The sequence below is a fragment of the Thunnus albacares genome, chromosome 16 (assembly GCF_914725855.1).
Source record: "Thunnus albacares chromosome 16, fThuAlb1.1, whole genome shotgun sequence".
Taxonomy (NCBI): Eukaryota; Metazoa; Chordata; class Actinopteri; order Scombriformes; family Scombridae; genus Thunnus; species Thunnus albacares.
Window position 1 is genome coordinate 30,518,752 of NC_058121.1, and position 27,867 is coordinate 30,546,618.

Here is a 27,867-nt window from a genome sequence, read left to right on the forward strand (position 1 = left end):
TTAGTAAATCCTGTCTTCAGACACATTTCTACAGACTTGCCTTTTCACCTGAAAACTAGTTTTATTACTAGTCTTAGTCTTTATTACATAATCTCTGTTGTGCTGATTTTAAGTTTATTTTAATAGTTTCACTTGTTTTACCTTTTTGGGTGATTTATTCTTTTATACAGTCTTTCAGATTTGTGCTTGTATTTTGCTGTTCTTCTGTTTTTCTTTTTATATCTGTGATTGTTTCTTTTGTGCTGTCTATGAAAAACACTTTGTGCTCCTGACTTGAGAACCTATATAAACAAAATTATTATTATTATTATTATTATTATTATTATTATTATGATATGCAGTATGCTTTTTATCCAAGGAAGTGATCACATATGACTATTCATTTGTAGCAGTTTCTTTAAACATTGCATTATTTTCCTTTGCTATAATTTTTCCTTTTTCCTACAATTTTTCCACAAAAGCTGCACATAAAACATCACAAACTGTATTGAAACTTTTCTTCAATAACCACAAAAAAAATCTGTAAAATCCTGTCGGGACTGATAAAACCGTGTTGAGTTGTTCTGTGACATGAACGCCGGCGTGAACCCTGACATGACGCCCCTGGATAGCAGACTGAGAAACCCCGTGTATCATCAACAACCTCACCTTCTCTTTATATGTCCCCCGCTCCTTCTCTTTCCTTATCCTTTCCTCTTTCTCTGTGAAAAAAACAGATGGTAAATAAATCACATTCAGACGGCTGAATGCTGGAAATTATGTTGGTATCATATTTGGACGTTTGATGATGTCATGATGATGTCATAACGATGACTCACCGCTCTGCTCTTTCAGATAGTCTTTGTTCTGTTGCATCCACAGCTCCGTCTTCACCTGAACCTCCTTCTCGTTCAGGATGTACTGCAGCACACAGCAAAATCAGACAACCTTTCAACATGGCACAAAACATCTCAGATACAACAACGAACATAAATTGATTCATAAACTGACCTTATCAATCTCCTGATCATCAATACCGTCCAGATCCAGGTCTCCACTCTCAGAGTGCTCGTCTGGAACATAACAGATCAATGAGTCGACCAACCAACTAGCCAAACAACCTTTCTGATGTGCTACGGTAAGCGTATTGTCTCATTTCTGTGTTACTGATAGTGTGTTTGCTGTTCTAAACTCAGTTAATTTTGCTCTATTCTTCGTTACTGTGGATAATTACCTGCTGTACATTTAAACTTACACTACTTCTGCTAAAGCACTCTCAGTTCTCTCCTTCCTTTAGCGATTTTCTTGCTAATGCAGTTACAGCTGTTGGTTACTTTAGCTCAGCAGTTAGCTTAGCAGCTAACTTAGCTAAGCAGTTAGCGATGGCCTCTCTCTCCCTCTCATTCTCCTGCTCTCTCTCTCTTGGTGTGTCATATGTTTAGTTATTCCTCTGCCTCCTTTAGTGATAATGGTGCGTGTAATAAATGTAGTTTATTTGCAGTGTTGGAGGTGAGGTTCAGTGAATTGGAAGCACGGCTCCGCATCATGGAAAACCAATCAGTAGCTAATGTAGTTAGCCAGCCCCCAGTATCCGGTGTGGGCCGACCTAGCATAGCTCCCACTCCCCCAGTAGTTCCCGAGCAGCCGGGAAGCCAGGGTGTCTGGGTGACTGTCTGAAGGAAGCATAGCCCTAAGCAGAAGCCCACGGTTCACCACCAACCAGTTTCTAACTGGTTCTCCCCCCTCAGCAACACACCTGCTGAGAAACCAGCTCTGATTATTGGCAGCTCCATAGTCAGAAACGTGAAGTTAGCGACACCAGCAGCCATAGTTAAATGTATTCCTGGGACCAGAGCGGGCGACATTGAGTCAAATTTAAAACTGCTGGCTAAGAATAAACGTAAATATGGAACGATTGTTATTCATGTTGATGGGAACGACTCCCGATACGCCAATCAGAGGTCACCAAATTTAATGTTGACTCGATGTGAACATATGCAAAGACAATGTGGGACTCTGTAGTTTCCTCTGGACCGCTGCCTAATCTGACCAGTGATGTCATGTACAGCCGCATGTCATCATTCAACCGCTGGTTGTCGAGGTGGCGTCCAGCAAACGATGTGGGCTTCATAGATAACTGGCAGACTTTCTGGGGAAGACCTGGTCTGATTAGGAGAGACGGCATACATCCCACTCTGGATGGAGCTGCTCTCATATCTAGAAATATGGCTGAGTTTATTAGTAGACCAAAACCATGACAACCCAGAGCTGAGACCAGGAAGCAGAGCTGCAGTCCAACACGCTCCTCTGTGCTTCCATTAGAGCAGTTACCCACCCAAAACCACATAGAGACTGCGTCTGTCCCCAAAACCACATAGAGACTGCATCTGTCCCCAAAACCACATAGAGACTGCGTCTGTCCCCAAAACCACATAGAGACTGTGTCTGTCCCCAAAACCACATAGAGACTGCGTCTGTCCCCAAAACCACATAGAGACTGCATCTGTCCCCAAAACCACATAGAGACTGCGTCTGTCCCCAAAACCACATAGAGACTGTGTCTGTCCCCAAAACCACATAGAGACCACGTCTGTCCCCCAAAACCACATAGAGACCATGTCTGTCCCCAAAACCACATAGAGACCATGTCTGTCCCCCAAAACCACATAGAGACCATGTCTGTCCCCCAAAACCACATAGAGACCACGTCTGTCCCCCAAAACCACATAGAGACCATGTCTGTCCCCAAAACCACATAGAGACCACGTCTGTCCCCCAAAACCACATAGAGACCATGTCTGTCCCCAAAACCACATAGAGACCGCATCTGTCCCCAAAACCACATAGAGACTGTGTCTGTCCCCAAAACCACATAGAGACCGTGTCTGTCCCCAAAACCACATAGAGACTGTGTCTGTCCCCCGACTCTCTGTGTTTCCCCATCCAATCAGCTCCGTCTGTTCTCCTGAATTTCTCCGCCCATCTCATCTGCACCTCATGTCCTCGTTAGTTCAGTTAGTTTTTATGTCCTGGTTTTCTGTTCAGTCGTTGTTGGATCCTCTGTTTTGTTCCAGTCGGCCACTTTGTGTTTTTGCCTGCGATTCTTCAACAAAGAAGTATCTTCAGTGTTGCCTGACCTGCTGTCCTGCATTAATAGTTAGGGCCGACCAGGCTCGCCTTGGACCAGCCTTTAGTTATGCTGCTATAGGCCTAGACTGCCAGGGGACTTCCCATGATGCACTGAGCTCCTCTCTCCTCCTCCTCCTCTCCATCTGTATTCCATTATGTACTATTATACATGTTACTAACTTGGCTTCTTTCCCGGAGTTTTTGTGCTTTCTTGTATCACAGGAAACCTTCAGCTGCAGACCAAATGCTGTTCAGCTTGACACTGCTGCTATTAATATTATTATTGTTATTATTGTTGTTATTGTGCTTCTCTGTCTCTCCCTCCTTCTTTCTCTCTCAACCCAACCGTTCAAGGCAGATGGCGTCCACCTAGAGTCCGGTTCTGCTCAAGGTTTCTTCAGGTTAAAGGGGAGTTTTTGCTGCTGCTGCTCCTGGAGGAATGTTGGGTCTCTGTAGATTAAAGAGTTCGGTCTAGACCTGCTCTATGTGGAAAGACCCCTGAGATAACTTCTGTTATGATATGGTGCTTTATAAATAAAAATGACTTGACTTGACCTACCTACCAACCAACCGAAACAACAACAAACCATCACCTGTTTACCACCTGTGTTTTTCATGATGGTGTCACTGAAGTGTTTCTGTTCTCACCATCTGGTTGGCTGTCTGTTTCTAATTTGCTGAAGGTCTGGAAAGTCTGCTGGAGGCCCAGGCTGGCGACCCTTGGCAGCTTCCCAAGAATGACAGCCAGAGGGGCAGTGTGACGTGGAGGCCCCTCCCCCTCGTGCTCTGGCCCAGCCTCCTTCTCGCCGATACTGTCATCTGTTTTTTTGCCCCGCCCCTCCTCTTCCTGGATCACGTGACACAGGAAGTCCTGTGTCAGATGTTGGGTGGCAGCTTGGAGCTCATCATCTTCAACCTCCAACTCCTCAGGGTCAGAGATCAAAGACTCCTCGTCCTGAGGGTCTGAAAATAAGAGGTCACAGGTCAGGAAGAGCTCAATGCCTGCTAGTGTCTCTATGAAACCTGGATAAATACATTTAAATACTGAATCATAATGAAAAAAGGTATAAAATGACTTCATGTTAATCTCTTTGTTTCTGTGGATATTCTCAGATAGACTCAGCTGATTTGGGATCAGTGCAGACCGATTTCTTTGGTGTACGCAGCATAGATTCCTCTCAGTTTGGGTCGGCTCTTCTCCAGCTCGGTCTCAATCTCGTCTTGGTAGCAGCTGATCTCTCCTGATGGAGGAGGACACAAAGGTTTTAAAAAGACTGAATGAACACAGTGACAATTAGAGAAAACATGAAAACATGAATTTGTAAAAAAAAAACAAAAAACCCTCTCATATAATGTCCAAAACAAATTCTTTACTGTCCTTTAAATGCTGTCCTTAATTATTAGTTAAGTATTATATGATGTACAGTACTGTGCAAAAGTTTGTCCCCTGCAGTGCCCTAAATGGTTCCTTTAGTGCCCTCTGAAGTGCCCTAAATGGTTCCTTTAGTGCCCTCTGAAGTGCCCTAAATGGTTCCTTTAGTGCCCTCTGAAGTGCCCTAAATGGTTCCTTTAATGCCCTCTGAAGTGCCCTAATGGTTCCTTTAGTGCCCTCTGAAGTGACCTAAATGGTTCCTTTAGTGCCCTCTGAAGTGCCCTAAATGGTTCCTTTAATGCCCTCTGAAGTGCCCTAAATGGTTCCTTTAGTGCCCTCTGAAGTGCCCTAATGATTCCTTTAGTGCTCTCTGAAGTGCCCTAATGGTTCCTTTAGTGCCCTCTGAAGTGCCCTAATGATTCCTTTAGTGCCCTCTGAAGTGCCCTAATGATTCCTTTAGTGCTCTCTGAAGTGCCCTAATGGTTCCTTTAGTGCCCTCTGAAGTGCCCTAAATGGTTCCTTATTACCCTCTGAAGTGCCCTAAATGGTTCCTTTAGTGCCCTCTGAAGTGCCCTAAATGGTTCCTTTAGTGCCCTCTGAAGTGCCCTAAATGGTTCCTTCAGTGCCCTCTGAAGTGCCCTAAATGGTTCCTTCAGTGCCCTCTGAAGTGCCCTAAATGGTTCCTTCAGTGCCCTCTGAAGTGCCCTAAATGGTTCCTTTAATGCCCTCTGAAGTGCCCTAAATGGTTCCTTCAGTGCCCTCTGAAGTGCCCTAAATGGTTCCTTTAGTGCCCTCTGAAGTGACCTAAATGGTTCCTTTAGTGCCCTCTGAAGTGCCCTAAATGGTTCCTTTAATGCCCTCTGAAGTGCCCTAAATGGTTCCTTCAGTGCCCTCTGAAGTGCCCTAAATGGTTCCTTTAGTGCCCTCTGAAGTGACCTAAATGGTTCCTTTAGTGCCCTCTGAAGTGACATAAATGGTTCCTTTAATGCCCTCTGAAGTGCCCTAAATGGTTCCTTTAGTGCCCTCTGAAGTGCCCTAATGATTCCTTTAGTGCTCTCTGAAGTGCCCTAATGGTTCCTTTAGTACCCTCTGAAGTGCCCTAAATGGTTCCTTTAGTGCCCTCTGAAGTGACCTAAATGGTTCCTTATTACCCTCTGAAGTGCCCTAAATGGTTCCTTCAGTGCCCTCTGAAGTGCCCTAAATGGTTCCTTCAGTGCCCTCTGAAGTGCCCTAAATGGTTCCTTTAATGCCCTCTGAAGTGCCCTAAATGGTTCCTTTAGTGCCCTCTGAAGTGCCCTAAATGGTTCCTTTAGTGCCCTCTGAAGTGACATAAATGGTTCCTTATTACCCTCTGAAGTGCCCTAAATGGTTCCTTTAGTGCCCTCTGAAGTGCCCTAATGATTCCTTTAGTGCTCTCTGAAGTGCCCTAATGGTTCCTTTAGTGCCCTCTGAAGTGCCCTAATGATTCCTTTAGTGCTCTCTGAAGTGCCCTAATAGTTCCTTTAGTACCCTCTGAAGTGCCCTAAATGGTTCCTTTAGTGCCCTCTGAAGTGCCCTAAATGGTTCCTTATTACCCTCTGAAGTGCCCTAAATGATTCCTTTAGTGCTCTCTGAAGTGCCCTAATGGTTCCTTTAGTACCCTCTGAAGTGCCCTAAATGGTTCCTTTAGTGCCTTCTGAAGTGACCTAAATGGTTCCTTTAGTGCCCTCTGAAGTGCCCTAAATGGTTCCTTTAGTGCCCTCTTCGTGAACCCTCAGGCAGAACTGACCTTCAACCTCATTCAGCTTCCGGGCCAGCTCCTGCTCCAGCTGCAGAGGAAGAGGATGGTAAGGATGAAAATCATTGGTTAACATTGTTGTCATCTGACAGCCAATCAGAGACGGAAGGTTCTACCTGCTGCATCTTGGTCTTGTGCTGAGCGGCGGTGAAGGAGGGCGGGTCACATTCCTGCTCCAGATCCACTCTCATGAACTCATCGATGGTCAGCTGACTGGTGGGCGTGTCCTCAAACTCTGTTAACCTGCAGGGGATGGAGAGGGAGTGCTGTGATCTAGTGGGATCTACTGTAATGTACTGGGATCTATTGTAATGTACTGGGATCTATTGTAATGTACTGGGATCTATTGTAATGTACTGGGATCTACTGTAATGTACTGGGATCTATTGTCACCTCTTCCTCAGAGTCGCCTGGCAAACCTTCACCACACCAATCACATCCTTCACTGTACGACGAAACTTATGCATCCGAGCCGCTACCAGGAGAGCTGAGGAGGAGAATACAGGAGGAGGACAGAGAGGAGGAGGACGACAGAGGAGGAGAGAGGAGAGGAGGACAGAGGAGGAGAGAGGAGGAGAGAGGAGGAGGAGGACAGAGGAGGAGAGAGGACAGAGGAGGACAGAGGAGGAGAGAGGAGGAGAGAGGAGGAGGAGGACAGAGGAGGAGAGAGGACAGAGGAGGACAGAGGAGGAGAGAGGACAGAGGAGGACAGAGGAGGAGAGAGGACAGAGGAGGACAGAGGAGGACAGAGGAGGAGAGAGGAGGAGAGAGGACAGAGGAGGACAGAGGAGGAGAGAGGAGGAGAGAGGAGGAGAGAGGAGGAGAGAGGACAGAGGAGGACAGAGGAGGAGAGAGGACAGAGGAGGACAGAGGAGGAGAGAGGAGGAGAGAGGAGGAGAATAGAGGAGGAGGACAGAGGAGGAGGAAAGTAACTAAGTTAATTTATTGAAGTACTGTAGTATAATGTTGAGGTACTTGTACTTTACTTGAGTATTTCCATGTGATGCTACTTTCTACATTTCAGAGGGAAATATTGTACTTTCTACTCCACTATATTTATTTGACAGCTTTAGTTACTTTTCAGATGAAGATTTGACACAATGGATAATATAACAAGCTTTTAAAATACAACACATTGTTAAAGATGAAACCAGTGGTTTCCAACCTTTTTGTCTTTTGACGTCTTACAAAAAGCAGTGTGTAGTCGGGGTCACATTTCACATGTCTATGAGTTGTTAACAGCTCCACCAAATAGTGATTTTTCCCTCTAAACTTCTCACATGCTTTCATTTCAATAAATGTTTGAGGCCCAAAGACGTAAAATTCTCCAATATTTCATAAAAACACAAAGATTAAAGAAAAGTTGTGAAAATGAATCCAGATTTATGAATCAGAACTTTGTTTGTCCCTGATGGATCAGGGTTCAGGTCTCAGATTAACTGCTGACCTTCACAAAGGTCAAACAGCAACACGCTGCTGATGCACCGACTCATCACGATTATTAATAATCCATTTATTACATCAGTCAGAGACCCGTTTACTGCAAAAACACTTTTACTGCAATACTTTAACTACATCAAGCTCATAATACTTATGTACTTTTACTGCAATACTTTAACTACATCAAGCTCATAATACTTATGTACTTTTACTGCAATACTTTAACTACATCAAGCTCATAATACTTATGTACTTTTACTGCAGTACTTTAACTACATCAAGCTCATAATACTTATGTACTTTTACTGCAGTAGTGTTTTTCATGCAGTGGAGTATTTTTACGTTGCTGTGTTGGTACTTTTACTGCAGTAAAGTATCGGAGTACTTCCTCTGAGTACCTGCTCCACAGAGTCCAGAGGGTCGGCGTCCTGTGTGCATCCAGTCCCTCTTCATCCTCTGAACCAGACGAAGAGCCGTCATGGAAACCTCATGAGTCTTCACTCCGAACTCCAACATGTGAGCAAACCGAGGGATCAGGAGACACGGATCTGAGGAAGAGGAAGACGAGGAGGAAGAGGAGGAGGAGGAAGACGAGAGGAAGAGGAGGAGGAGGAAGAGGAGAGGAAGAGGAGGAGGAAGAGGAGAGGAAGAGGAGGAGCAGGAGAGGAGGAAGAAGAGGAGCAGGAAGAGGAGAGGAAGAGGAGGAGCAGGAGAGGAGGAGGAAGAGGAAGAGGAGGAAGAGGAGGAGGAGGAGGAGATTTATATAAAGAATGAAGGTTAAAATGTAAATAAACATGAAAACATTTAAAGCTACATAAATATGTGTCTGTTTAAATAAATCTACAGAATGTTGATATAATTGAATGAACATTATTATTATTATTATTATTATTATTATTATTATTATTATTATTATGAGTTAATTAGAGGTGGAACCCTCTGAGTCTGTTTATTATTAGTGTCTTTATTCTTCTTCTTCTGTCCGTTCTTCAGTCACTAACAACAGAAACCATCCGACTGTTCATCTCCTGAAGGACATTCATGCTGTTATTCTTCTTCTTTCCAGCATATTACAGTGATTTTGTATATTTTTTAAAAATATTTAAATTTATAATGCAAAGTTTTAGGGAGAAATGTTTGATATGTCAGAGACTAGAGGTGCTGCAGTATTGATCCTTTAATGTCTCTGGTGGAACAACAGCGCCACCGTGTGGTTACCAGACTCCTGAAGTCTTAACAGGCTGAAACTCCTCAACACTGAACTGGATTGTTGTTCATTCAGTCAAACTGCACAAGTGTGTAACGTTTCATATCATTCTGCCCACAGGAGGCGCTACAGTACCTTTATATCTGTTGTCTTTAATCAAATGAAACTCGGTACATAAGTTCTCCATGAGAATCTGCAGGCATCACGGCACCAACAGCTCCACCATGTGGTCATTAATAAAACACCATCACACTATTTATTAACCGTCAAATAAAACTGTACAGATGCTGAACAAGTCTGCAGTATGTCACGTCCAGCGCCACGTACCGCAAACAGGAAGTACTGTTAGCGGTTCACCTCCAGACCTCCAGCAGCGTGAGACGACCTGTTCATCTGTTATATTAACTATTAGTTCTCTGGATTCAGACGCTACAGCAGCACCCCTGAACGCCTCCTACAGCGCCGTCAGACAGCGACACCCAGCGGCAGCTTGCTGCAAATGCAGCAGCATTTATTGAATAAAACAAAATTGAGATTAAAATCACAATTCTGTTTGTTTTCATTTCACACTTGCTTTAACAAAGGAAACATGTTTCCTCTGCAAATAAAGCCAATAATAGTGATAGAATACTGGACTGTGCACAAAAGGCCCTGTTTGGTTTGTTTGGGTCAATCTGAGCACAAACATACAGGATGTTGGTTTATTTTAACAGTTTGATTCATTTTGATTTTGACAACAGAAGATGTAATTAAAGTACTTTGGGTCTGTCATCAGTAGCTCACAGGGTCTTCTAGTTCACAATGTTTTATAAAGTGTTTATAAGAAATAGTTTCATTTGATTTAAACATAAAACATTTAAAAGAATTGGCCACTTTTTAAGGGCTTATAGACTTAACTTTCTATTGGCCCATTAATTAAGAGATGTATTTATTGAAGAGAAGAGAGTCAAATATATCTAATGAATAAACTTTGTGTATTTTTTTTAATCGGTGGCTACTTTCACGGCAAAGATGCTCTATAAACTCTCCGCTGCAGCAGGTGGTGACAAGCACCGTTAACGACGCTTTGTAGTCCGCCAGTAAAACCACAGAAGAAGAAGATGCTGCTGCAGCAGCAGCGGGACCTAAAATGGCGGCCGGCGACACAAACAAAAGCTGCTGTCGGAGAGTATTTAACGGTCACAACTAACCGGCTGCGGGACTCCGACAGGTAAACACACACCTGCACCGTCTGTGCGTCAGTTCGGCTGCATCGGAGGGAGCCGAACCGAACGGTTCGCTGACGGAGAGCGGTTCGCTGTGGCCGCGCTGCGCGGGCACGCGCGCGCACGCACGCACGCACACACAGAGGTGCGTGGATACCTGAAGGTGATTGTTGATGGGCAGAGCCGCTCAGACGTGTCAATGACACTTTAGATAAAGCTTATATACGTTTTTTTGACGTGAGAGCCGACCATAACACGTCATCAGGAGGAAAAACATGACGTCATCAGAGTGAACTTGTACGGTGGGGCTGCTACTGGACAGGTGAACACCTGTGATTGGACACTTGGCTGGACAGGTGAACAGTAGCTCTCAGTTGCTGCTGGTTTGACTTGTTGGGAAATAAAACAAATCGATGGTAGACGACATTAAAGAACAGCTTTTTATTGCAAAGTCAAATTTGAACTTAAAATTGAACAAAATATTAACTATTTACAATCTGAAGTATACTTAAATATATAAATAAATACAAAACACTGTTCACAAACTCACATAATAAATAAAATCTAACCCAACAATAAATTAAAGGTGCACTACGTGACATTCAGCCACTAGATGTCACCAGCACCAGCATCTCACACCAAAACAAATGTTCACGCTGTTTACTCAGTAAAGTTGAAAACAAAGAGAGCAGCGCCTGAACTGACAACAACAAAACTCAGATCAGACGCTCAAACCAGGCAGAGCTGATCAGATATGGATCAATATTCTGTCACTGGTTTCAGAACAGCGCTGCACAGACGCTCCCCAACGCTGTTGATTTACCAATTAATGGATATTTTACGTATTTTTGGCATTAAAAATGTTTTTTTTGGCCTGACGGGGGTCTTGTTGGCCTGACGGGGGTCTCGTTGGCCTGGCGGGGGTCTCGTTGGCCTGACGGGGGTCTCGTTGGCCTGGCGGGGGTCTCGTTGGCCTGACGGGGTCTCGTTGGCCTGGCGGGGGTCTCGTTGGCCTGACGGGGGTCTCGTTGGCCTGACGGGGGTCTCGTTGGCCTGGCGGGGGTCTTGTTGGCCTGGCGGGGGTCTCGTTGGCTTGTGCAGTTATAGAAGCATCTTTACATCTAAACAATCTGAGGATCTAAACAGATGTAAAGAGAATATGAAGTGACTGTTAAATCTGGTCCTGCAGTGTAATCTGGATTATAATCCTCCAGTGTCTCTGACAGGAAGCAGTCATCATGCTGTGAGGTCATGAGCTCGCTCGCTCTGTGACGAGGAGGAGAAGAAGAAGATGGCGACTGAGCTGCTTAACACCTCCCTCCCCGACGGCAAGCAGGTGGAGGTGAAGAAGAGTTTCATCCAGCGCAGTGAAGCCGAATCGCCAGCTGAAAACGGCGAGGAGGACGGAGACGCCGTCCAGCCGAACATCAACACAGCAGCAGAGGACAAAGACGGAGAGGAGACGCACCCCACCCTCAGAGAGAGGTGAGTCAGCTCTGCTCTGATTGGACAACCTGATACGTCATTAAAAATCTGTCAATCTGTAAATATTGTTGGTTTCTGGTTTCCTGCTGGACATCAGATGTTTCCTCCTTCACTGTAAACTTTGTTCTCAGTGTTTGTGCTCATCACACTTGTGTAAGTTGAATACTAGACCATGATTGGCTCCAGACTAGCTGTGATGTCACAAATCCTGCAGGTGTTACACTCAGATTTAAGGTGAGCTCAGAGAAACTGCTTTTATTCTGGAGGGACTTATAACTGAGTTTACAGTCAGACTCTTATACTGAAAGGGAAATATGAGCAGTCCTTCCTGTCCCCAGCTGTTTGTTTATTAGTTGTTGTTGTTTATTTGTTGTTCCTGCAGGAATGCGTTGATGTTCAACAACGAGCAGATGGCTGATGTTCACTTCATCGTCGGTTCTCCTGGAGAAACTCAAAGAGTCCCTGCTCATAAGGTGCAGAACCTGGACCACGCTCGCCCGTTCACACCTGTCTGTTTCTGATTGGTTCCTGTTCCTGATCTATCCCTGTCTCTGATTGGCTCCTGTGTTGCAGTATGTTCTGGCGGTGGGCAGCTCAGTGTTTGGAGCCATGTTCTACGGAGATCTGGCTGAGGGACAGTCTGAGATCCAGATCCCCGACGTGGATCCGGCTGCTTTCCTCATCCTGTTAAAGTGAGTCCTCACCTGCATTAAATATTTTCATATAGACAGACCTGATCCGGCACTGAGAGATGACGGAGGCAGCGGGGGGGAGCGATGTTTAGTCGGTCTGCATCCAGCAGCAGCTGCTGTCTCTCTCTCTGTCAGACAGCAACACACTGAATATTTCAATACTGATTTTGTTGTTTGAATACCAGGCATTGAATGACACACATTCACGCCGATGGCGCAGCCTTCAGGAGCAGTTTGGAGTTCAGTATCTTGCCCAAGGACACTGTGACACGCAGACTGGAGGAGCCGGGGATCGAACTAACGACCTTTTGATTATGATGCCCTTTTGATTACATGCTCTACCTCCTGAGCCACAGCCGCCCCAGACCACTGAGATACAGGACACAACTGATCCCAGAGGATCAGATCATTGGATAAGTTAACAAGCTGGACCTGGAGTTTTGTGGGGTGAAGTTGGTGGTATTTTACACACCAGGAAGGATCAAACGACGTGAAAAAGGTGTGTTCCTGTTTCTAAGCTGTTAGAAATGGCCTCACCAAGTGAAACACTTTGAGTACATGGAACCAGCACCACCTTCTGAAGGGGCAGTGAAGTGTAGCACACAGAACCTGGGACGACTGCTGCAGGTTCAGGTTCTGTATTGGGAACGAGCTGTAAGTGTGAAGGAGTCGGAGGTCATGAGTGAGTTTTCTCGATGAGGTTTCAGGGGCGAAAAGCTCCTCAGAAACAGAAGTTCAGAGTTCAGATGTCAGGAAGGATCATTAGTTGCAGCCGTATCTGGAAATGGCAGCACGTATGGACACACCGGCTTCTCTTGGTCCTGATAGTACGGTGTTTCCACGTGTATCTTTGTCTGTGCTTCATGTTCTTCAAGATACAAGTACAACTGTCAGTTTCTGCTAGACATCGGCAGAAGGAAAGAAAACAACCTGAAACCCACACAAAGGAACTTCTGAGCCTTGGTTTACTCCGCCGACCTCAACAGCTTTGGTTATGAGAGGTCAGACTGGCAGCGGCGGTCTGTGTGTTTCAATCAGTGATGCTTGGTGTCATGACGCTGTGGTGCTTTCTAAACATTGTTCACCGCTGGTGGACACGACAGGCTCTTATTCAGATTCATGTTTATTTGTATAGCACCATCTCATACAAAAGCAGTTCAAAGTGCCTTACCATAACATCATGCATACATACAGATGACATCACAAACATACTGTACAAATATGGTGTGACTGAAAAGGACCTTTTATGAGACTACCTGGTTTGGTTGTTGGTCCCGGTTTCCGGGTGGTGCCCCGTATTTGTTAATTCATATTAATAATTCTATTAATTGTTATAATTAATTATCTTTGATAATTGATAAATATTGCCAATAATCAACTGTGTTCCTCCCAGATCCAACAGTTGGTGCCCGAATTATTGATTAAGGTTAACAATATCTTGTTTTCATAATTATCTATGATAACTATGAATTATTGCTAATAACCAAACGCACTACTGCCCGTCCCAACAATATGGAAAACTAAGGAGATTAATACTGACTTTTGGAGAGCCCATACCCAACACCCCCCGCTGACCATCAGCAGTACTGCTGTGGATTGGGTGAGCAGCACCAAATATCTGGGTGTGTATATCACCGAGCACCTTTCCTGGACTAATAACACTGCAGCACTGGCCAAGAGAGTCCAGCAGCGTCTTTACTTGCTTGCTTACCTTGCTAAAGAGAGCAAGAACCCCGGTACACATCATGTGCTACTTCTACTGAGGCATCACTGAGAGCGTTCTAACTGCTGCACTGCCTCCAACTCCAAGACCCTGCAGCGTATAGTGAACGCGGCTGGAAAGATCATTGGTGCCTCACTCCCCTCCCTCCTGGACATTTACAACACCCACCTAGCCTGCAAAGCCACCCCGCCCATCCCTCACACAGCCTCTTCAGTCTCCTGCAATCTGGGAGAAGATACCGGAGCCTCCAAGCCTGCTCCACCAGACTGGGTAACAGCTTTATCCATCAGGCTGACAGGATGCTGAACTCCTTCCTCTCTGCCTCCATAAAGTCTGGACTGCAACCTACTGAAGTAGTCTATACATGAAGGCCACAAGCTGAAACGTGTTGGTCTAACAATAAAGTTGTTCTATATACTACAAGAGTTGCTGGAGTTTTGACCTCTTCAGACTTTTTTTCCTCATCTGTGCACCTTGGAAGTAGGTGAAGTTGTGCCAGAAACCTCTATTCTGCTTCTGCTGTAACTTACCCATCCACCCCCTACAGGTGCAACAGAACATACACCTACACTCAGCACACTACAAACTGCTGCTAATGGCATATTACTTGCACATCTTTCAGCTCTATCTGCACTATGTTCATTCTATTTGCACGATACCTGTTATGATTACAGCTTTTGTTCTTGACCTGTGCCTTGTTATTGTCCCCCCTGACCCCCAGCTTAGCTTAACTGGTAAATATTTAAATTCTTGGTTCTTTTTTAGTATTTTGTTTTACCCTGGTAGTTTTAAAACCTTGTTGTTGTGTTTTAGTACTTGTATATGCAAACAGCGGGGGGTATGTCCTGTACATACGGCAGAATTGACAATAAAGTTGACTTTGACTTGAAACACAGAAACTCGAATCTCTTTAGTTTGTGAGAAACCTGGAGCAGAACTGAGTCCACTACAGTCTGTTTATGTATGATGTATGTTTGATGTATGTTGTCCCTGAGGCGACACATGTATGACCCCGCCGTGTACTGTGTCCCAGGTACATGTACAGTGATGAGATCGAACTGGAGGCCGACACGGTGCTCGCCACGCTCTATGCCGCAAAGAAGTACATCGTCCCTGCTCTGGCGAAGGCCTGCGTCGGCTTCCTGGAGACGAGCCTGGAGGCGAAGAACGCCTGCGTGCTTCTGTCTCAGAGCCGGCTGTTCGAGGAGCCGCAGCTGACGCAGCGCTGCTGGGAGCTGATTGACGCGCAGGCCGAGCTGGCGCTGCGCTCCGACGGCTTCACTGAGATTGACCCTCCCACACTGGAGATCATCATGCAGAGAGAGACGCTCAACGTCCGCGAGGTGCTGCTGTTCCAGGCATCGCTGCGCTGGGCGGCGGCGGAGTGTCAGCGGCGGGGCCTGACAGTCACACCCAGGAACCAGCGGGCGGTGCTGGGGAAGGCTCTGTACCTGGTCCGGTTCCCCACCATGACGCTGCAGGAGTTCGCTGATGGGGCGGCACAGTCCGACGTCCTGACACTCACAGAGACTCACGACGTCTTCCTGTGGTTCACTGCAACCAACAAACCCAGACTGGACTTCCCACTGGTGAAACGGGCTGGCCTGGTGCCACAGAGGTGCCACCGCTTCCAGGCCTCCGCCTACCGCACCAACCAGTGGCGCTACAGGGGGCGCTGCGACAGCATCCAGTTCGCTGTGGACTGCAGGATCTTCATGGCTGGCCTCGGCCTGTACGGGTCGAGCGGCGGGAAGGCGGAGTACAGCGTGAAGATTGAGCTGAAGCGGCAGGGAACCGTGCTGGCTCAGAACCTCACCAAGTTCCTGTCAGACGGGTCCAGCAGCACCTTCCCTGTGTGGTTCGAGCACCCGATCCAGGTGGAGCCGGACGCTTTCTACACGGTCAGCGCCGTGCTGGACGGGAACGAGCTGAGCTACTTCGGGCAGGAGGGGATGACAGAGGTGCAGTCTGGGAAAGTCACCTTCCAGTTCCAGTGTTCGTCAGATAGTACCAACGGGACCGGGGTGCAGGGGGGGCAGATCCCAGAGCTGGTCTTCTTCTGCTGAACCAGAACCTGACAGACTGAAGGCCTATTAATCCGCCAGACAGCAGATGGACTCACAGTGAGTGAACTGTAGCCTGACTGGCTGTTGCAGTGAACTGGAAGAACTGGAAGCTGATTGGATGTCTTCTTCTTAAAGAAATACTGTCTGAACATTAAAGTTAAAGTGAATTAAGATGTGTTGCTGCTTGTTAAATACATTTCTCAGATGAATCAGTGGACTGGAGTTTTAACTCGTCTGCAGGTCAGTGGTTCAGTCCGGACGGAGAGTTCGAGGTCGATCGGGTTGTTGTGAGTGTTTCTCTGACAGATCTCAGCCTGCTGGTGACGATGTCTTGTATGAAGTCATGAAATACAAGCATGAGGATGTAACTATCCTCTGAATAAAATGCAGTTTCAGAATAAAGTTCTCACCGATGGCAGGAGCGTTGATGCAGAGTTCTCGAGCCAACAGCAGGAAGGTTTTTCCCAGGATGTAAACGTTCACCTGAACACAACAGCAGCAGGTTAAACTGGAGTCAGTCAGAGAGAACAGGTGTGTTCAGGTGTATGAGGTCAGTCTTACCTGCAGAAGGTCGCTCAGGTCCAGCAACATGTCTGACAGCAGCTCAGGAAACACCAGTAGTGTGTCAGACACAAATACACACACACACACACACACATAAACACAGCGTTGCTAGGATACGTGGCGTCCCCTCAGTGCGACACACCAGGTAGAGGCAGGCGGCGATGACGTGCTCCATCTTGCGTCCGCGGGTCAGATGTTTGCTGACCACCATCTTGAAGAAGTTAAATGCCGTGTCCAGACAGTGCTGGTTGAGCTGCAGCTGGCTGCCCAGGTGGTGGATCTGACGCTTACCTGGACTCACACACACACACACACACACACACACACACACACACACACACACAGGGTTCATTAGTGCTGTTCATACATGTACTGTATATGCTGTATACTGTACATTAGGGTATTGTGGGAAAATCTTCAAATGGGCCAATAAACCTTCAGGTCACCCACAACTTAACATTAAACTCAAAGACAAACGCTGGAAGAGTTCAATGTGAACAGATTTACTCTGCATGAAGAGCAATACAAAGCAAACTGAGGCCTTGATCCCGGGATGAAGAACCTGATGTAGAATCATTAAACATTAAATCATATACCTCTCGTGTTAATTTTCCTTTCTTAAAGCCTTTTTGTTATGACAAGATTCAACAGTTTGAACTGAGCTGAATATAAACGTAAAGATAATTTATGATCAAAACTAAACAAGTTCTTCAACATGATGGGGGTGATGAGGATGAGGATGAGGATGATGACGATACTCACCGCTCTGCAGCGTCTGAGCTCTGGACTCTTTACCAACACTGGTGTGAAAACCAGAACCAAGGAGGGGCGCCTTCACCGGACCTGAGACACACACGAGATTCACTTTATTATAACACACACACACTGTATGTATATAGCACTGACTGTAGTACTGACTGTAGTACTATAGTACTGTAGCACTGACTGTAGTACTGACTGTAGTACTGTAGTACTGACTGTAGTACTATAGTACTGTAGCACTGACTGTAGTACTGTAGTACTCACTGTAGTACTATAGTACTGTAGCACTGACTGTAGTACTGACTGTAGTACTATAGTACTGTAGCACTGACTGTAGGTGTATTGTGGGTAATGTAGGCATCAGGTATTGACAAGGAAGAAGAATGTGTGGAATAACCTGGACCTTCACCTGTTCACCACCTGTGTTACTAAACCTGCAGCTGTAATCAGACTCAATCAGCCTCAGCTGGGACGCCTCCTCCGTTACCATGACAACCAGGTTATTAGCTCACCTGGCCGCAGAGCTGAAGCTTTTCCTCCACAGACAGAGAAGAGTTCAACAGCTTCAACATGAAGACTGTTGCCTTCATCATCGGGTGAGTTCAATAAAACTCACCTGTACAGGTAAGAAAATATCACCTGAGCTGCTAAAAATGGAACCTCACTGCTGTTCTTTCAGACTCTTCATCGGTTACAAGTTCACAGATGGAACAACAGCTGAAGGTAAACTGGTTTATTTAGAGTCTTTACTGGTTTATTTAGACAGTCGGTTTTAAAATGTTATGCTACTTGGTAGTTTCCCAGCACATTAACTGTAACTTGATCCTGTAAACGAGTGTTCAGGTGACCTTTGACCTCCAGATGCTGGCTCACCAGGTGTTCAGTGGGCGTGTCGGGATCGTTACCTGTGGATCCACGTGACCTCAGGACAGACGCCGCGATTTGAGGCTGTAGGTCAGTTCATGTTCACTAAATCCCGACACTGCAGGGGTTGTGATCACTGTAATGTTCTTCCTGAACTTGTGGCGCTCTCTTTGTCCTGATGTAGATGAAAATGGCGTCCACTCCATCAGCAAGCAGCTGGCCTCACGCTGTGGTTACACCATCAGCTCCTTCAAGATGGACGGCCTCACCACCTTCAGAGCTTCATACTACTCCTGCTTCACCCACAACCAGGTAGCTCCGTCCACAGCCCGGTAGCTTTACCCCACAACCTTTAGCTCCACCCGGTTATCTCAGCCTGGCTGCAGCGCTGTGATGAGGTTTTGTCTCGTTTCTGTACAGAACGACGAGGCGTTCACCTTCAGATTTAACGTGATGGTGAGCGACGGCGGTGCCGGGTGGATCAGCCGACCGGTTTCTGCCATCTGTTCTGGTCTGAGCTGGAGTCATAGAGAAATCGTTTGCGAGGAGGACTACATGGAGGTCAGAACACCCAGCATCCACCTTCACATTACCAGCTGTGATTAACACAAATCAAACAGGTCATTCAGTCTGTCCATGGAGTGTGGACATAGATCTGTGAACCTGATCAGGGACTTACAGCTGCTGTCATGATGTCCACCAGGTGAATGTAAACAGAGAGTCTTCATGTGGAGGTCAGCGGGGGGAAAGTGGACAGGTGTGGCAGACGGCCTTCTCTCAGGTAACAATCGAACCGGCAGACACAACTCTAGCCATCTGTGTGTTTTGAAAGCTTTGTGCGACGGCTTTCTTTGTTTATTCGGCTCCTCTTCATCAACACAATGATCAAACTCCGGCCTCAGCCAGGAGTCACTGCGGCCGTTCTCCCTCTCTGCACTCGCTGTCAGTTTTACAGGAGATTGATTTTGCTGATAACTTTTGAGTGCAGCCTAATCTCCTCCAGCAGGAGTCTCCTGTTTGTTCAAACCAATCGTCTTGTTGTATTTTTTATTTATCAAGACAGTTTTTAACATCAATGATGTACTGCACCAGATTTAGCTTCAAGCTAATTTTCATATGCAGTCCTTTACAATTCAAACATAACAGCACAAAGCAAAAAACACACAGAACACATTATGTAAAATACAAAGCTACACACACACACACAACAGCACATCACAAACACCCACAGTGTCAACCAGAAATCAACAGTGCAAGCATGTCAAACCAAAAGCAAGATTTGAGAAGACCATGAGATCAAATCCAGACTCAGTGGCCACAGAGCTGAGCAGCAGTTACCATGGTGACCGTGTCCGGGTCCTCGGCCTTCAGCCAGAACTGTAGCGTCTCAAACCATCAGCGTGTTTGTTCTGGTCTGAATCAGTGGATCAGTTTGTAAACTTGTTCAGTTTCTTTTCTCACAAAAAAATCCAAGCGAACCAAAATGCATCACTAACAGCCAGGTGAGAACGTTCTCTCCTCTCATTGGTCGGATGTTTCTGGGGCAGGAGCGAGAACATCCTGAAGACGCTCTGATCGAGAATGCCACAAAGTCTTTTGTTAGTCCGGGACAGACCTCTGGCTAGCTGCTAGCAACTGCTGTCACTTGTCAACATCCCAGAATGCACAGCACTCCTGGCGAGGAGCCTCGTAGTCGGTCAGATGGTCGGTTACGTTCCCACCACAAACGAACCAGGACCAGCTCCTCTACCAGTCAACACATATTCAGTTTATCGTCATGTTCCACAAAGAAAAACAATAAACCACGTTTGAGGAGCTGAAATCAGCTTTATTTTTACATTTTTGTTTTAAAAAAAAAAAAAAAAAGACAAACAACTATTCAATTATCAAAATAGTTGCTGATTGATCTTTGTCGATGGACGATGAATCAAATTTTTTTTTTTTTTTTTTTTTGTAGAAATTGTTTTTCTTTGAATAACTTTGAGGCTTGAGGTAAAATACAGAAATCCACAAGAAATAAAGCAAAAGTTAGAAGAAGAAACAATGTTTGGGTCATTTTTTTTTTTTTTTTTTTTTTTTTTTTTCTTCTCTACATCTTGTCATATCATCTGACAACCCTTCTGATTGGTCCAGCTTCCCTTGTGGTTGGAACCACTGCTCTACATCACTTCTAAAAGCATGATGAACCAAACTATGACAATGACACCAGAATGTTCCTGCTTGGTATTTAGAGTTGTGGTTGTTTGGCGTTCAGGCTCAGAGGACGGCGAGCGCTGCCTGGCAGCTGATGTTCCTGCAGAGTGATGGACAGGTGAACGCCATGTCCATCAGTGAGGCCCAGACGCAGGGCTACAGTCTGACCGCCACTGCCAAAAGGGTGGTGTTTCGATCTCAATACAGCCCGCCGCACGCTGAGATGATGATGGTGAGTAAATGAGCATATGATGTTGGCAAACACCAGCCAATCAGAATCCAGAGATTTCACAGTATAGAACAATGTTTTTAATGAACTTTACATTCTTTGTTTTGTCCACCAGTCTGGACATGTTGACAGTCTGGGTCCCATTAAAGAGACAAGACTTAAAACCTCATTTGTCTCCATGGAGACGAGTTTAAAATTCCTGACTGTTAACAGTTCTTAACAGTACTCCGCTGAGGATCCTCACATCATTGCTGGATAAAACCAACCTTTGCTAGTCTGACTTTGCAGATTAAAACCGATGGATCCAAATTAGTAGGCCAAACCCACTAAATCAATTCTACACCCCAAGCAGCTTCTGGGAAAGTCCACAGAAGGTCCTTGTGAGGCTCCTCGTGGACTTGAGCAGTCCTGAGATCACTGTTAGTCTGTAAGTCGGGACATTTGGACTCGGTGTTGGTCCGGTTTTTCATCACATCAGGATCAGGACTCCTGAAAGACTTGAACCATGAGAATGAATGTTGACCGAAATTAAACCAGATCAATGTACACTGTATGATTTGGAAAAGACTGATAGTTATTGAGTATTTGACTTGTATGTAAGGTGATAAAACACTAAGTCTGGGCTGCACCAACAAGGATTCACTTTTAAACCCGATTAAATCTTGGTTTAACTTTAAATTATGTCGCACCAAACTAATTTAATAAGATTTAAACCTCTCTTTAAACATAAGTTGAGTTTTTACTCTAAATCTTGATTAAATCTAATTCTGTTGCACCAAAACTTGAAGCTCCAATTAAAAATGTGATCCAGTATTAACTTTAAACTTACACTTGAGGAGGTTGAACTTTTAAAATGGCTGCCTTTTTAATAGTCCTGTCTTACTGGTCAGGTGGATGGCGTCCCTGTGGAGGTCGTCCGGGTTTCGCTGTTCTTCAAGCAGAAGCTGATGGTGGTGATGATCGACGTGTCCGTGGTCTGCACAGTCAGTAAGTCTCCCACAGTACCATGGATCTCATGTATGTACGATAAATCACTCCTCCAGCATTTCACTGAGGGTTTTTGTGATTAATGCTCCCAGAAATGTCTTTTTGTTTTTTTTTTGTTTTTTCTCCAGAGGCTTTTTTTGTTGTGATACAATTTGCAATGTTTTGTCTCTTTTTGTGGAAAAATTGTGAGCAAAGGAAAATGTGAATGTACCAGTGAAGAGTCGTACGTAACGACTTCCTGCAGATCACAGAAACAACTATAGTTCAGCTGAACATGAGAACCATGAGGACTCAAAGTTCTATAAAACAGAAAATACTGTACTTGAGTTCCATTTATAACGTTTATTAAACTTTCAGCTCAACATCAGCAGCAAATAAAATCAAACTAGATTTATTTTAATGACATTATTGATGATGTTTATGTTTGAGGCAGATTATGTCTGAACAACATCAGCAGCTTGTTTTCTTCTGACTCACTGAATCAAACCTCATTTGGGAACATTTGGGAATTGTTTTGCTCGTCTATGGCATCATGTTTGTTGGCAGGTGAGATTTGTCCATCTTCCACCTGAATGACGTCAGTTGCCGCCACACCAAACGCCACGATTGGTCCAAACCACAAGCAGCTGCTGATTTGCACATTTCATGCAGAAAAGTTGCTGTAATTTAGTGAAACTGCAGCTCTCACAAATATTGTGGAGGTTTCTTGTATTTGCATTAATTATTGTGATCACAAAATCAGAATTTCCTGGAGGGAGTGACGATTGGACAGGAGGCTGGTTTCTGTCTGATGAAAGTGTTGATGATTCTGTCGGTCCTACTTTAGATTCTGGTTCTTTCGATGGTACCCGGCTGCTGTGGGACATCCCCCGGGTCCTGACGCCTCTGGTCGGGGAAGGAGCAACGTTTGAAAGTCGGAGCCTCAGTCTGGGGGTGGAGGGAGTGCTGCTGGACCAGCACACTGCCTCCACCAGGGGCTTCAGTCTGATCCAGCAAGGAGGCCTGGTCCAAATCCAGATTCCTTTTGGGGCAGAGGGTGGCTACAGGAAGGTGCATAGGATCTTTCCTGATTTCAGACTGGGAAAAGGGTTTTTACCACAAACTGTTTTGGGCAACAAATGTTTAAAATGAGGAGTGAAACTGTGCTACAGATGCAGATATCAGATCTGCAGTTTTTTTTCTGTCTAACTCTGTTGTTTTTCAGAGTTTGGTGGTGAACAACGTGTACAAGGAGACATATGTGATCTTCCTGCTATACGAACACATCTTCTCTCTGCTATATGAAGACGGCAGCAGTGTCGACACCAGACACCGACTGCTCAGGGTCCTCGACACGCCGCTGCTCTGCCGACCACCCTTCAGCCTTGACCGTATGTCCGCTACTTTACAACCAACCAGTTATTTTTACACATTTTACACCAACTTTTTACATAATTGATTATTCCACAAAATTAAAGATAAATCAATTCGGCCTTAAACAAAGTAAATGTGGTGGTATTTTGAATTTAAAAAAAAAAAAACATCTGCTGTCTTTCTGTATTGGTTGAGCATCTGGAAATCATTTATCAATCATCTTGACTTCCTGTAGAGACCGTCAGTGATGACCAGGTGTTCAGGGTCTACCTGGGAAACATTCCTGCTGACGTCGTTTTAGAGGAAGTCCATATCAACGGGAAGCCGCTGCTGTCAGACACACCTGAGCGAGGAATCGGCATCAGTCCTGTAGTTCACGTTAATGGCAGCCAAGCCTACGAGCTCCAGCTGCCCTTCGAGGACACTGTGGTCCAGTGGACGGTAAAGACTCCAGACAGAGCCGGTGTTAACTCACACCTGATTTAGTCTTTCCATGGAAATATATATATTTATATGATCCTGTAGGTACTACTGGGCCATCAAATCTGCCAATTTATCATTCTCATTATTATTCCCACTGTCAAGAATTCATTGTTTTTCTTTTACGACATCTGTGAGTGACAAACGTAGAAATACTTTAGCGCACATCGCCTTTGAAGTTATTCTGTTATCTGTTTTAGATTTTCTGTTTTCCAACAGAACTTGGGTGAAGGTGTGGTGCAGTACTCCATAGATATAAACTTCACTTTAACCATCATGCCCCAGAGAGAATCCTACTACCATCACACCCTCATCACAGCACAAGCATTCAACACATGTAAGAATATTGTCTTCTGTTCTCTGCTGCAGTGTTAAATACATCGTTTCACCTCTCAGAGATAAACTGTGTAAAACCACCAGAAGTACGTCCCTTTGTTAAAATGTAGACTCTGTTTTAAAGACCCACCGGAGATCACTGCTCAGTGCTCGGACGGAGGAATCACATTCAGCGTAGTCAGACCACCTCGAGCTGAGAGTCTCTGGGAGGTGGGTGTTGACCAGGAGCCTCTGACACCACAGCTGGCTGCCCAAAGAGGGTACCACCTCCACAGCGACAGCCACAAAACCACCCTGGAGGTCCCTGTGTTCTCCATTGGATACACCTACGAAGTAAGCGTCCACGACAGTGACACCTAACCTCTAAAGTTAGGTAGTCATCAACTGATCTCTGATAACACTCCTCCCTCAAATCTCAGCACTGTCCAATGGTGAGCTGGGAAGAAGTTTAGGGATTTTAAGCCACTTAAGGTCCAACTTGGACTTATTTGGTCGATGGCACAAACTCCAACTTTCAGACCTTAATTCAAGTATCAGGAGACAGTTTGATCCCGCCTGCTGCTGGTTCATCTGGTCAACATAAAACCTGTTCCTGTGCAGGTGTTGCCTTCGTTATATGGTGATCTCTAATAGTTCTTAAACTATAGTAATGTGAGTAAAAGAACACCCCTTCTGATATCAGTCATCTGTTTGTTTCCAGGGCATCAACCTTTCAAACTTTTATGGGACATTTAAGCTTCTTCTGAGAGACTCCAAAACTCTGGAGGTTCAGACGTCCACTTCCAAACACTGCCTCTTCAAAACAGAGGACATGATAGGTAACCTGCACCCCTCTTCTTCACGTTCAGTTCAAACGGTCCACCCTGACTTTAGTAGTTTCTACATAATATTCATTAGTCAAGTACAAGACAAAGGGTCAAGACTAAAATTAATCAGCATCTACCTTCATTTAAGATCAAACAAGCTTAAGACGGTCATCTACACATTTTTCACATTGACCCTGATTGGTCTGTTGTGTCGTCAGTCTGTTCTGCGGATGGGACCATGACGGTGGTGACAACTCCGACCTCCACCTGGCCCACGGTGCAGCCTGAAAGAACCAGTCTGCTGGACCCCAGCTGTGGACCCAAACAGACTGACAGATCCAGAGTCCTGTTTGAGTTCAAGCTGGACTCCTGTGGGACCAGAGCCATGGTACGACTAAAAATACAGAGAATATTTTGGGTTTTCTGTGTGGCTAAAGCTTCTCAAAACTAAAAATAAGCATGTTTTCTCTGTTGTAATTTACTAAACTGAATACCTTTTTTTTTTTTTTTTTTTTTTTTTTTTTTTTTTTTTTTTTTTTTTTTTTTTATTAAGTCTGGGTTGTTGGTCAAACAAAAACAGCAATGAATATGTCAACTTGTATTTTGGGGGCCATCTTTCACTGTTTTTCTATTTTAGTAGACTCAATTAATCAAACATGTTTTTTGGTGGTTGCCCTGAAGTATAGGCAAAAATATCAATGCAAACAGAGGACAGAGTTCAGATACTGTGTATTCAGATGTGTAAATGTAAAGATGTAGCCTTGTTAGTTTTTTGTTTTTTTTGTAACAAAAGAGTTTCAACAGGTCGGAGACTCGTACGTGGTTTATGAGAACGAAATCCTCCATGACAGACAGCTGATCGCAGACGGACCAAACTTTATCTCCAGAGAATCTCAGTTCAAGTAAGGAAACACAAAGTACCATCCACTTCATAACCTGGTGGTGCTCTGTTAAAGGTCTCATACACAAATGTAACACTATTGATGAATAAATGTGGTTTTTGAACAGGTTGACGGTGAGGTGCTTCTATCCACTCAGTGGAGTCAACAGACTGTCTGTGGATCGGCTCTTCAGATCAGAGACGTCTGGATTTGGTTCAATCAAAGTCTTTGAGAGCCTTAAAGGTCTGAGTCCTCTACATTCTTAATGATGTGGGTGCAGTTTAGAGTGACAGAATTTTAAAATCTTTTTATTTTCCTACAGATTCAACAAACAAACTCACTGCCCATGACTGTTCACATCAGGCTTCTGAAAATGCCATCAATATCCTGTCAAAACAGGTCCAACATACCCCTCAAACCCCAGCAACAGGAGGAGTCCTGCCTCACCCTGGCATCAGGCCTCAGCCCAGACCTGGACCCAGCAGCTTCATCACAGCACCAGGAGGCCACAAGAAGCTGTTCCTCTCCTCCCAAAACCACCAAACCTTTCCAAACATCAACCCCTCTCCTCCTCATGAAGTCCCTCTACAGGTTCCAGCTCATCGTGGTCATTTCATGTCCCAGACGGAAGACCAACATGTGTTTGGGGTTGAGCCAAATTTGAGCCCCTTCACGTCCTCCATTGTTGGGATCGAAATGGCCAACACTGGAGAAAGATCTGGCTATCAGCCTCAGAGTCAGTATGATCCTTCTCAAACCCCTCAGCTTTACCCAGTCCTTCAAACACCAGCTCAGTACAGCCAAGACCACATCAGCAGAAACAAACTGCCCCTGCCTGGCATAGACACTACCTATGTCCCTACTGTTGATGTCACATCCACAAATACCATCCCTGACTTTTCTGGAAACACACTAGTTACACCTCAGCATCTCAGCACGGAATCTCATGAAACCAAAGTCCACCAAAACCCGGAGAGAACTGGGTCCATCGAGAGGAGGAATGTGAAGACAATTCAGTCCAGGGTGCAAAACATCAGAGTTAAACCTCTGAGAAAATTAGCTTCTTCTGGACATCATCTCAGCCAGAAACCCAGTATCCCACCAGCTTATTTACGAAGCTCCAGTCCCTCCCAGTATGCCACAGTTCAGACAGCTGCCAGCAGTGATGGGGACCACTGGATGTCCCAACAGGTTTCTGACCACAGAGGTTCAAACACAATTAACTGGACACATTCACCTGAGAGACCAGGTACGCTGAGACAGGAACAAGGAGTCAAAGTAAAACCAGATCAATCTGCAGGAATCCGCCTCACCAGTCTATCCCCAAACCAGCAAGGACACCAGCAGAAACTGGTCCAGTCTGTGGCTGAGACAGGAAACAGTGGGGGACAACAGTCTACTCCAAGAAAAGTCCTTCAACCAGCAGGTAGGGAAAGGAATCAGCAAAGATTATATTGATTCTTAAAGGAACAGCCTGGTGTCTCGGGAAAATCTGTTTCCTTCTAGCCTCCAGATCAGAGATTGAAGTAGATCGGTTTTTAGTCTGAATAAAAGGGGGGGCCTCCTTGCCCAGCTCCATCAAACATGTTTCTCTCACATCTCCAAGCTTCTTATTTGCACTGAAATATGTTGCTTATATGCTTAAAAATATAGATCACTATAGAAAAATGTTTCCTTTTTTTCCATCAGGAGCATCTCGCATAAGAGTTAGACCTGCACCCGGTCCCCCAGGAAGACTCCAGACTCCAGACCAGTCCAGACTGCAGAACCTGTACTCTGTAACCGGAGAGGGCACCAGCAGGACGCCCTCCTTCAGTTTCACACTGCAGAACGTCCCGAAAAGCCCTTCCAGCATCATAGAATATAAACCAACCAATCCCAACACACCGAGCCCTGGTTCCCACACAGGTCCTGGTGGTTCAGGTTCAGACCTGAAGACCAACACCAGGTCTGACTGCAGTGGTCAGTATGGAGACAGTGTTCACTGGGGCATCATGAGAGGTACCAACACCAGATCTTTACACCTGAAAGGTGCAAGAAACTCAGAATCTTGAATTTGTAGCTTAACAGGGTTTGTGTGTCTTCTTTTCCTAAACATGATCAACATTATTTCACTGCTTCAACATCAGGTTACTGTTGGATCTGTTTTTTCCCTCTTAGGTAAACAGATCAGCTGACGAAGAACAGAAACAAAACCGTCTGTGTGATACAATAAAGGTTCAGTTTGTTCATTCAGCTGTTTGAGTTTGTTTCCTGCACGTTTCCTCAACCTGGGGCCGCATGCATGAACGACGCATACGCACAAAAACCACCACATACGCCGTTTCCTGAACATAA

The 27,867-nt window shown here is 45.2% G+C and overlaps 3 protein-coding genes across 10 annotated transcripts in view; 2 read left to right on the forward strand and 1 right to left on the reverse strand.

The window, feature by feature from the left end:
- LOC122965675 (transcription factor IIIB 90 kDa subunit-like) overlaps window positions 1-27,867 on the reverse strand; it is a 33,855-nt gene that overhangs the window by 3,440 nt on the left and 2,548 nt on the right. The window contains exons 1-14 of one of the 4 annotated variants that reach the window (XM_044329840.1): window positions 17,706-17,791; window positions 17,402-17,482; window positions 16,757-16,930; window positions 16,637-16,668; window positions 16,486-16,558; window positions 8,096-8,245; window positions 6,651-6,744; window positions 6,374-6,500; window positions 6,249-6,288; window positions 4,254-4,349; window positions 3,757-4,071; window positions 991-1,052; window positions 819-900; window positions 649-701 (exon numbers count right to left, since the gene is read on the reverse strand). In XM_044329840.1, coding sequence (XP_044185775.1) covers window positions 649-701; window positions 819-900; window positions 991-1,052; window positions 3,757-4,071; window positions 4,254-4,349; window positions 6,249-6,288; window positions 6,374-6,500; window positions 6,651-6,744; window positions 8,096-8,245; window positions 16,486-16,558; window positions 16,637-16,668; window positions 16,757-16,850 — 1,218 coding nt within the window. In that variant the 5' untranslated portion in view covers window positions 16,851-16,930; window positions 17,402-17,482; window positions 17,706-17,791. Of the gene's footprint in view, window positions 1-648; window positions 702-818; window positions 901-990; window positions 1,053-3,756; window positions 4,072-4,253; window positions 4,350-6,248; window positions 6,289-6,373; window positions 6,501-6,650; window positions 6,745-8,095; window positions 8,246-16,485; window positions 16,559-16,636; window positions 16,669-16,756; window positions 16,931-17,401; window positions 17,483-17,665; window positions 17,685-17,705; window positions 17,792-27,867 lie in introns of those variants that run through there. The other 3 variants (XM_044329841.1, XM_044329843.1, XM_044329839.1) reach the window with 3 other exon arrangements.
- LOC122965676 (BTB/POZ domain-containing protein 6-B-like) lies at window positions 9,958-16,284 on the forward strand. Of its 2 annotated transcripts, none has more exons than XM_044329845.1 (5): window positions 9,958-10,114; window positions 11,324-11,594; window positions 11,977-12,067; window positions 12,168-12,286; window positions 15,043-16,284. In XM_044329845.1, exons 2-5 carry the CDS (start codon window positions 11,401-11,403, stop codon window positions 16,073-16,075), a joined length of 1,437 nt encoding a protein of 478 aa, XP_044185780.1. In that variant the 5' UTR covers window positions 9,958-10,114; window positions 11,324-11,400; the 3' UTR covers window positions 16,076-16,284. The 2 variants fall into 2 exon arrangements, with proteins under 2 accessions (XP_044185780.1, XP_044185779.1); XM_044329844.1 differs by having other exon boundaries at window positions 9,959-10,114; window positions 11,336-11,594.
- On the forward strand, window positions 17,898-27,765 carry LOC122965674. Of its 4 annotated transcripts, XM_044329837.1 has the most exons (20): window positions 17,899-17,997; window positions 18,081-18,124; window positions 18,263-18,355; window positions 18,450-18,577; window positions 18,686-18,826; window positions 18,969-19,046; window positions 20,520-20,690; window positions 21,578-21,674; window positions 22,501-22,724; window positions 22,879-23,044; window positions 23,263-23,468; window positions 23,727-23,844; window positions 23,968-24,176; window positions 24,544-24,661; window positions 24,868-25,037; window positions 25,454-25,551; window positions 25,658-25,773; window positions 25,853-26,956; window positions 27,220-27,531; window positions 27,691-27,765. In XM_044329837.1, exons 1-20 carry the CDS (start codon window positions 17,972-17,974, stop codon window positions 27,705-27,707), a joined length of 3,636 nt encoding a protein of 1,211 aa, XP_044185772.1. In that variant the 5' UTR covers window positions 17,899-17,971; the 3' UTR covers window positions 27,708-27,765. The 4 variants fall into 4 exon arrangements, with proteins under 4 accessions (XP_044185771.1, XP_044185772.1, XP_044185770.1 ...); XM_044329836.1 differs by having other exon boundaries at window positions 17,898-17,997; window positions 18,278-18,355; window positions 27,220-27,765; XM_044329835.1 differs by having other exon boundaries at window positions 27,220-27,765.